At 38.3% G+C, this 10435-nt stretch overlaps 1 protein-coding gene across 2 annotated transcripts; it reads right to left on the bottom strand.

Moving 5' to 3' along the window:
• Nucleotides 1–277: 277 nt before the first annotated feature.
• LOC126831537 (uncharacterized) lies at nt 278–6875 on the bottom strand. Of its 2 annotated transcripts, XM_050562089.1 has the most exons (3): nt 6806–6875; nt 691–1679; nt 278–343 (listed from the first exon to the last, which is right to left on the bottom strand). In XM_050562089.1, the coding sequence occupies exon 2, from the start codon at nt 1662–1664 to the stop codon at nt 696–698; it is 969 nt and encodes a 322-aa protein (XP_050418046.1). In that variant the 5' UTR covers nt 1665–1679; nt 6806–6875; the 3' UTR covers nt 278–343; nt 691–695. The 2 variants fall into 2 exon arrangements, with proteins under 2 accessions (XP_050418046.1, XP_050418038.1); XM_050562081.1 differs by lacking the exon at nt 6806–6875 and having other exon boundaries at nt 691–1825.
• Between the last annotated feature and the right edge of the window lie 3560 nt (nt 6876–10435).

Here is a 10435-nt window from a genome sequence, read left to right as displayed (position 1 = left end):
GACAGGCGACCCTAGTCGAAACCACGCAACTTGACTCAACGTCAAATGACCACCAATAGACCCCCCTTCCCCAATTATGTACAACGTTATCTTCTTTAGGACCAAATGTCGCTGCTTCGTTGACGCAAGGGAAAGAAGGAGCGAGAAGCTACTTATCGGCTTTCATGCTCATGGGCCTATTTTTCTTCATCAGGCATTCAATGTTATAAAGTTAGGACCCCACCCGTCCACACCGCGCCCCTTTAAAGAAAGTAACTCATCATTATATTGATTTTATATTGATTGTTAATGCATTTTGTGAAGAATGATCTACACCAGTGGCTGTATATAGTCTGCTTTAAATCTGAAAAAATAAAAAATTGTAGTTTAACAGTATATTATGTTCAAAATAAGCCCATGATCAATAAATTTGAGTGGAATTTGGAATTCAGAAGTTAAAACGATATTTTTAAACATAGCTATTTGTTAACTATGTAGCATAATAGCCATACAATTGCGCAAAATGACCTAAGAACTTTGTCGACTAGACTTTAAACCTCATATCAATTCATTCCCTTTTCATATAAATAAATATACCCGAGTAAAACTGTTTGACAGACTAGTTAATGTTTATCGTCTGCTTCTATTGTAGGTACATCAGTCATATTGCAGATATGTGTAAAACAGATAGCAAACAAAATTTATACATACACTGTCTAACCAGTGAAGGTTGTGCCATCTGGGGAGCTTCCGGTGAAGGTAGCTGGACAATAATTAACGTTACTAGTAGTGGTTAGGGTTGTTGCTCCTGTACCACTAACACTGTATGAACAACCATTAGCAGTAGTGATATAACTCAAACCACTCGGTGTAGTACCATAGATATTGCCAAAAGCATCTTTAATGTAAACGTCACCATTTGTTGGATTCTTATAATATGTGACGCCATTACTTCCTGTGTAGTACACAGTTCCATCTAAATCTTTATAATATGTCGTCCCACTTGTAGGATCAGTATAGTACTGAACTCCACTTGGCAGGACGTATATTCTGGTTCCTGAAGAATCGATGAAGAATTTGTTACCGCTAGCATCGGTGTAGTACCGATTTCCGTCAGCAGCTGGGGAGTCTACTCGATATCTGATACCATTAAGGGTGGTGTAGGTTGAACCGTCCGGTGTTACGGTATAACTTCCTCCAGTTCCGCTTGTATTTGGGATAGTTCTTTCGCCGTTAGGTCCAGGAGGGTATGTACGTAATGTAACAGGGTCGTAAAGACTTCCGTTGGATAGAACGTTGTAAAGTTTACCCTGGGGATCCTTGTAATATTTTGGGGGATTATAGGGGTTAATAGCTGTCGACGTGTAGGCTCCTGTTCCTGCTGTGTTGAAAGGGTTGTAGGTCCCCGTTCCGGTTCCTGCTGCGTTGTAAGGGTTGTAAGCGTACGGATTAGGGTAGGCATTAGAGTATGGGTTGTGTAAGTAGGGGTTTGAATTGTAAGGGTAAGATGGGTTGAAATGTCGGGCTTCATTTTTAGGAGTGGCGGCCAAATTGGAAACTGTGTCAGTGTTTCGCGCAAAGTTGATTTTTGTCAAGAAACTGGTTAAAGCCGTTGATTGTTTGGTTGGCGGTAGAGCATAGAGCACATGTGCACAGGTTACTGCTATTATCAATAAGGTCTTCATCTTTGACAAAGCCACCTGTTTAAAGTTAAAATATAACAATAATATTAAAAGTACAATTTGTCTATACGTACAGTCCATTTAAAATGGAATAGTGGTAATCACCGTCTTCCATTTAACTCACGGTAACCAATACAAGATCGTGTTCTCTTCCAGCTAATCTAAAGCTATAGTGGCCGTTTAGTTTTAGAAAATAAAATCACCTGACAGACATATTTTGATTTGATTGGTTATAATTTGTTGCGGTCAGACGCGACCACTTATTGTTTGGTTGTTAATAGGGTAATAATCTAGTCTATTTAAAGTAGCTAAGTCTCTAACTCAATATCATTCAAAGTCTTACACGTTGAAAATACGAATTATTTGTCAATTCAAATCAACATTGATGTTGTGATCTTACCAGAAAAAGGCAGGCCTCTAATATCCAATATTTAAGACAAAAAATAAACATTTTACCATTGGTACATAATGTAAAGGCAATTTGCTGAAAATTTTATTCAAATTGATCCACAATGAACCGAGAACTAAGCGATTGAAATTTACGCCTACGCCTAGCCACGATCGTCATTACTAAAGTCAGTACGATAAACAGCATAGACTCGATTATCCATTTAATCGTTAAATCGTGAAGGAAAGTTATGTAGTAAATCGACTCATAATCCACTAAAAATCACAGGCTAGCGATGCCATCTAGAGTTGAGTATGATCTGGATATGTTAATTAATGTCTAATAAATAAATTAATAATTTAGATAACATTTCAGGCCTAAAGAAAGACCTGCAATAGACAGATTTAGCTCTTGCATAATGTATGTTTAACAAAGTGCTTTGACAACCTTATTCCTTAGTTTTCTGATTGAAAACCTCGCCATCAGCCAGTGTTTTATGTCTCGGAAGAAACCAACAGAAGAGACATACAATTTGTGCGACAACCATGTGCGGTCAACTTAATTGTTTGGATTTTCCTTTCTATAAACTCTTTCTTTCTATTATGTGTGATTTTTCTGCTTGACCATAACCCTGTCTTTGATTTAATAGTGACACCTAGTGACATACTTGATAATGGGGCATATGGTTAACTCACTAACAACACATTAAAACGGAAAAGACAAATTGTTCTCAAAATTTTGACAGAAACAATATTTTACCACCTAACGGAATGGACATTTTGACCACATAATTTGATATGCTGATTTTATTTTCAATAATAACCATGACAAAATATTTTCCCAAAGAAGGGACTTCCATGCTGATGTACAATCTATATGTTTTTCTGACGGTTGAGAAAATTTTATATCATATATTGGGTAAACCGGTTTTTTTCCCCGTTATTTGTACGTTTTTATGAAAATAGCCCATCTGAGGCATTACACTACCCACTGAGTGGTGTATACCCCCCTGCACTTACCACTTTACAGCAAAAGACATGGTATGTTTTAAGTTGGTTTTGCAACCGTTGGATAAAAGACAGTCAATACAGAGATGTTCATGTTTTATCTTTTATTGCTCCATTTACAGAAGTGTTACAAACCTATTTCTTGACCTGACCTAAAATAGAAAATAGAAAATAAATAGAAAATAAAATAGAAATAGAAAATAAAATAGAAAATAAATCCAACTGTCCCAAAACTGGAAGAAAAAAATGGTGGATAGATTCTATAATAGCTCCTAAATACCGAAACATGTCACTATTTCAGTCAGTTTTTTAAAGAATCTAAATGTTTAAACTAGTTTCACTACAATGTACTAATTTGATGTATTCTCTTTGGCAGAAATTAGATCTTGGGCGGTTCAGAACCTTGAACATTCTGGTTGCCTGTCCAGCATTCTAACAACAAAACCAGTCGAAACTACGACGCGTGAATCGGTGACACCTAGAATTCCGTCCGTGTTTCTTTTTTTTTTCTTGACTTGACTTGTGGTCTAGCCTCGTTCTTCGGGTCATTGGTTACAAATGGCGCTGAAACGCATTATGGTACACGATTTATGTACCAATGGTAAAAGTTAAAACTTCTTACTTACATGTGGTAAATTGGCTATACCCATGTAATAATGCTAATTTGCATGACTCAATAATATTTCTCAAGTATTGCAGTTAAAATTTGTATTTTGTTCTATTTAATAGCCAGGTCGGTACAGAAAAGGAAGACGCTAAACCCCATTTCATTTCCATTATTACTTTTGATTTATGTCATAATTTTGATTTTAAAGCAGATCGTAATCAGTTCAATTTCGTAAACAGTTTGACATTTCACAAATATTACGCCGCATTATTAAAAATTATATGGTGGCTGATAGATACATGGGCAGAAATCCATGTAAACATTTCACACTTTCTGTAAATGCATTATTAGCATTACTACCTACTTTTTTATACGTTGTTGTTGTTATTATTGCTGTAAACATATCTGGTTCCATCTGGATCACTTCCAGTAAATCCTACAGGACACATGACATCATTCGTTGATCTTCTTGTAGACCTATCACCATTGACTTCATAATTACAGTTATTGACGCTGGAGATATATTTAGATCCGTCCGCCCGGGTGATATATCGGTTACCATATCTATCCATAGTATATTATGTGCTATTGTCGTTGGTATTTCTGTAATGTCGGATACCATTTTCGTCTCTCCAATACACGCTACCCTCTTGGTTCCTGTAAACAATTCGATCACCTTCTCGGTAATGTGTTTCACCGTAAGTATCTCTATAATACCGCCTACTTCAGCGATATCTATCCTGTGCATTCGCCCATCGATTTACGTGTATGTTGAACCGTCTGGGTAAACATGGTAGTTGCGTCCGTGTCCATTGCTGTTGAGGAGGATTCGGGCGCCCCTGCGACCGGCTGGGTATCTTCGGCCTGAAATTGTGTTAACCAAGGTACCGTCTCGCATTTCAGCATATAACCCACCATCGGGGTCGACGAGTATCGAACCCGTCGGAAGTGATTTTCGTGGTTTCTGGGTGGAGCAACCCCGTCTGCTGAGTACCCTGTTCCATGGTGACCAAACCTGCTTGGACCGTATTGAGGTCTGGTATATCCACCAACATCATTATTGCTATTTCCATCGTATGTTTGAGCTGTAGCTATGGCTATACAAATCGCGGTCAAAATCAACAGGTTCGTCATCTTGATTTCTAAAATTTAAGATTACAAAAACAAACATGATGAATATCTGAACTTGATATGTATTATACAGACGTCCACAAGAATATGTGCCAAGAGCAAAATGTTTGATATTAATTTATATTTAATTTTTATGGAAAGTGCTTATAGCTTTTATAAATTTCAGATCTGGCGTTGTACCAAATATATTTAGGGGAGTAAGTCTACTTAATGGAGTGGCGTTGTTTTGGTGTGTGTGTGTGCGTGGGGGGGGGGGGGGTTGTACATAGTTAGGGACTGTCGCCAAATTTCAACACTTGTGTCCAATCGAATATGGAATGTCAGCCAAAGTAATCTTTGCATACTCTGTTCAGTAGAAGGATGTTTTGCCTATTATTTTATAATATTAATATTTAAAACTATTCTAGGGTAAGTTATGTTATTTACTACACGTATCAAAGTTACACATTAATATTCTAATAATATTCAAAAGATCTTGTGTTAGGTTACTAATACAAGTTATTATGAACTAAATCATTTTCTAACTATCGTTTCATTTACAAAATTCATCACATATCACATATCTAATCAAAAAACTAAAAACATTGATGTCTTAAAAATCCTTACCGAAGATTTAAAATACAGGATGATTTTAAAAAACAAAGAAAATAGATTTATTAAACATGCATTATGCAAGAGCTAAATCTGCCTATTGCAGGTCTGTCTTTAGACCTGAAATGGTATATAAACTATTATTAACTATTATTAGACATTATTAACATGACAAGACCATAATCAACTATCGATGCAATCTGATGTCTCCGATTTTCATCAGATTTGAATACGATCTACCGTTCAACAGCCATTGATCATTAAACTCAAAAATGGATAATCGAGACTTTTTTTTATTTGACAATCCAGGCTACAGGTTTTTTTTTTTAAAAAATGGCTATTTCTCGTTTCGTTTTTTATAGTTCAAAATTTCGTTTTATTTGTCTGTACTACACTAGGATCTGGAAGAGTTGTTATAACCTGCGTTCTGGATAGCGTGGGGGGTTAGGCAATGAAACCATCTGTTACGGCGACTTCTTGGCGTGCAATACACGAACTGTGGGTAAACCAATAGAAACGTCAACGCTAATTGATTAATCAATTTCTGACGTCATATGGTCAAAAGCCGCTCGTACGACCCCTGACGCGACCTCCCAATACAACTGGTCAGATCTTCGTGTAATGTAGGCCACCGAAGGTATAAAAAAACGAAACGAAATATAAATCTATATTTTAATCAGATTGGGCTTAGGGTGAAGTAATTTGACTGAAAATTTCAGAATATTCCCGTTACATTATCCATTATTTAATTATTATAGTGAGAACTGTCAGTTCTTTATCTAATCTCCCATAATGTATCTGTAATACCTTGGTTCAGAGAAAAGCAATTTGGCTGAAATTCTTAGCTTTTTCTGTTTTCATTATCAATTTTGTAACTTTTATAGCGAAATCTGTCAGCTCTTTATCTAATCTTACCTAATGCCTCTTTAATAGAATATTACAATTTTTATAATATTATTTTCGAACTAAGCTTCGGTTATCATTTTTTTTTAAATAAAAAGTTCTATATAAAGCAATTAAACAGAAATAAGGTACAATACAATCATTGCATTTAAGATGTCAATATACAAAAGCCTAAAGGAAAATGCTCAAAAATTAGATTATAAGTAGAACTAGCAAATAAAAGATGAAAAAAAATATTTACGTACTTGGCTAAAATCCAAACAACTTCTGATACCAATGTCTGAGTCGGTTCCATTTTTAACCCGTAAAAAATAATTATTAATCATTCGCGACCTTGACCGATCGCGTCACCGATACGTCATCCGTAAAGCTGTTGTCAGTGCACAGAGTAAAAATACAGTGTTGATTTAAATTCAACTAAAACCCTCGTTATATATATATTTTTTCATACATCTTCTCGATATCAAAAAATGGTGAAAATCAGTTGTATTATTATTTAAGAAAATCACCGCCTTACCTTTCCTTACGACAAAATTTGAAGTTCTTAACGATTCATTTATCAACCAGCATCTATTTTTATAAAGGAATTGGAAATAGGGAGTGTTTTTATTATTAAGGAGTGCTAATGAACTGGCCATTGACGTAAATATTAGAACAAGGATAATGGTATTAATAATTATGGCTTTCTCACGTATAAATACTGATCATTAAAATTATCCCTCCCCTTAAAAGAAGTAAAAGCGAATTAAGTATACAGATTTTGTATATATTGTCATCACCATTAAGAACCATCTGTTGAATAGATTCCCCTCATTAAGATTCCTTGGCACGGTTTATCACCAACAAAAACGTGACTTCAACAATTGCTTTTTTTATGTAACTTTTGTTTAAATTATGTGGCTATTTGTTTAAATCGAAAGTAGAACATTCGTAGACAGCCTACATACAGATCAGGACTAACACGAAAATTGTTACCAGGTCAACGTCCACTTGTGTGCCTATGTGTTGTTCTAAGAGCCCTTGACAGAACTGGATAAAGAGTCGAACGATATGCAACAGTCCGTACAAAAATTCTCCCCACTGGCATGGACAAGGTTAACCGTATGTTTTTCCAAAATGACAGACATAGTGACACATTAACTTCCTTATATAACGTCAAAAAAGAATTTCAAAAGGGCATTATCTCTTTCACCAAGAAAACATATGGATTTGAATGCCATTTATGACCGATGGTATATTTTATATTATTCAAATCGACAAATTCTAGTTATGGCCACCTTTTTTAGTTTCCTTTCCCCCAAAGTCCAATAAATGACATTTCAGAGACCAAGTAAGCGCCCCCGTGAGACAAAGTCCCCCCAGGTCCAGTCCCCAAAAATTAAATACGATCTATACAAAACAGCATAAAAAACGTCAGTACGATTTCAAAATCAGAGAGGCACTTTAATCAAATCATTCTAGAAAACGACTTACTAAATGGATCAAAGCAATTTTTTGTGAACAGTATGTTGACACATTAGTGATTAATTCATCGCGTACAATTCCAAGACATTACGAGAAGGTTTAAAGTCTGTATACAGTCTATATATCAGTATCTGGTGTGTCCACCGCGAGTGTCAATAACAGCAGCGCGGCGTCTGTACAATGTACATGGAGTGGACCAGACGATTAATGAACGCCATTTGCACCTGGAACCACACTCCCAGAAAAGCCTGGCGCAATCCATCGGCTGTGTTTGGCCTCGGTACGACCTTATTAAGTCTCCTCTGAATTTCATCCCAAAGACGTTCAACCGGGTTTAAGTCCGGACCAAGGGCTGGTCAGTGCATAACGTTGACACCGTTCATAGAAAGTCCCGGGTAACTCTGGTGGTGTGGGCACGGGCGTTGTCATGCTAGAAAACGTTGTTTCGATGACATGCGAAATGTGGTATGACGTGGGGTCTGGGCGCTTGATCGATGTAGCGCATTGCTGTGATGCCGTCTCCTCTCCCTGGGCCAAGATTTTGGAACACCACAAGACCCATTCTCTGGCTCAGGCCGATTCCACCCCAAACCATTCTGCTTGGACCTCCCCATGAGTCTCGTTCCATGGCCAGAATAACGCTGGCCACGTCGACGCCATATTCTGGTCCTGCCATCTGCAGTTGATACGCAATACCGACTCTCATCTGTGAACAGAACAGTTCTCCATTGCCTGTGTCGCCAGTTCTGGTGTTGTTGGGTAAACTGTAGACGTTCACGTCGAGGGCGAGGGGTGAGGATCGGTCCACGGTAAGGTCTACGGCGATTTATTTTCTCTGGTGAGACGTTGGCGCACTGTATCGGTACTGGTGGGTCTTCCGTGTGTTCCCACTGTCTGACGTGCTGTCTCACATGCCTTTGTGAAGGGATTCTGCACGTGCTCTCGCAGAACATGGCGGTCTTGTCGCCTTGTGGTTACCCTTGGTCTACCAGTTCGGGGGCGATCATCCGTGGTGTTGGTGGCCCAAAAGCGTTGCTGAAGCCTGTAGATGGTCCGAACATTGACCTGGAAGTGATTGGCAACGGCTTGGCCCAGCGTCGAGACTTCCAAGCGAATGGTTCCTCTGAGCTGTCGTGAGTCGTGGCATGCTGCTGACGTTGTGGTGTGAATGATTCAACCAGGTATGGGGGTGCATTTTATTGGGCTGGTCCCGGTGAACAGCAAGTGCAGCATGAGTTACATAAAAATTATGGAGAACACATTACCATCTCAGAAGTCAGGTTGCGTTTTTGAGAACCGCCCCACCCATCCCTTTTCCCAGCTTCTTGATCCGCTACTGGCCCCTAGAAAACTCGCACCTGGGGCGCTTGGCTCCTGACTACGTCACTCGTATTAGGGGCATGTGCATCAGTCGGTCGCATTTTGCTGCCCGCCCCGACCCCCCTAAAAAAAAACCCAACCCAACAAAACTTTTATGTACGCCCCTGGACGGGAAGGGCGGGGCGGGGGCATGCGTGCGATTAAGATAAGGTCTGTCATTGAGTCAAGTGTGTTAGTCCCATATTTAAGTTAGTCTCGAACCTAGGCTATTTGGTGGAGTATTCGTAGCCTACGGTTTACTGCGGTGTAGCCACATTAGCTGCCGGTACTACTACGGTTGTTACCACGGTAAATCTCGGTATCACTGCGGTATCACCAGTGGGATACATAAGTGCAGATTGCCAATGACACCACTAGTGACCGAGTCGCCTTACAGGCTCCCCAACGAAAAGACTGGAAACCTCAACAAAACAACAACTAGAAACATGACTTCAAAAAAGCGTGCAGCCTATGGGAAGACTGGTCCCAAGAAAAGCGAGCCAGTCCTTTACCGAGTTACCGCAGCTCCCATGCACGAATGACACTTGCATGGAAAGCAGGAATATAGCTGTATATGTACATTACACCCACCACCCCCAATTATAATGCATGGCGTATGCTCATCTTCATTATTTATACGGGTTGGTGCTGAACAGTAAGGCATTAAACGCTATTTGATTTCTTTTCTCTTCATTAAAACTGTCACTCCCATTACAGTATTATTTAGTTTGGGCCATATATCTATTTTAGTGAAAATACTAAATATTTATAAAATATTTATAGATGCTTTGTTTCAGTTTAAATATTTCTTAGAACTTAAACCTCAAATCCTATCTGAAATAAAGGTTTACAGATATTCTGGTAGAACTATTTTTTGTGGAGAACTTATATTGGCCCTCGTCGTGAAATCTTGTTCAGTTTATCGAATAAATTGTTTAAACTAAATACTGTTATCAATAATTTTTGATATTTGCTATAAAGGGAAAAAACTCCTTGTACCGTTATTGGCGGCAGACCACCATTAATTTCCCCATTGACTTTAATGTTAATTCTGGCCTCTTTGCCCATCTCGAACTTTTCCCCAAATTTTCGTTGGGCTGAATGCTTTTCACTAGAGGCAGAGGAACAAATGGTCATGTCTTTGCAGTAAAATTTGTATGAGGTTGACCACCAAAATTTTGAGATACACACACTTGAAGAAGCATACTAAAAACAAGTAACTAATTACCATACATATCACCGTAACTAACCTGATAACCCTCAAAATCATGATTATTTACCAAAACCTGGCAGAAAATGTTAATTCAAACCCTCCTCGTCCATT

Source organism: Patella vulgata, chromosome 1 (genome assembly GCF_932274485.2).
Source record: "Patella vulgata chromosome 1, xgPatVulg1.2, whole genome shotgun sequence".
Lineage (NCBI taxonomy): Eukaryota > Metazoa > Mollusca > Gastropoda > Patellidae > Patella > Patella vulgata.
This window is presented reverse-complemented; position numbering and strand designations above follow the sequence as displayed.

What these genes read in the sequence shown, in the direction of transcription:
- LOC126831537 (XM_050562081.1), bottom strand. Translation starts at nt 1,742, where the DNA reads ATGGACTGTACGTATAGACAAATTGTACTTTTAATATTATTGTTATAT.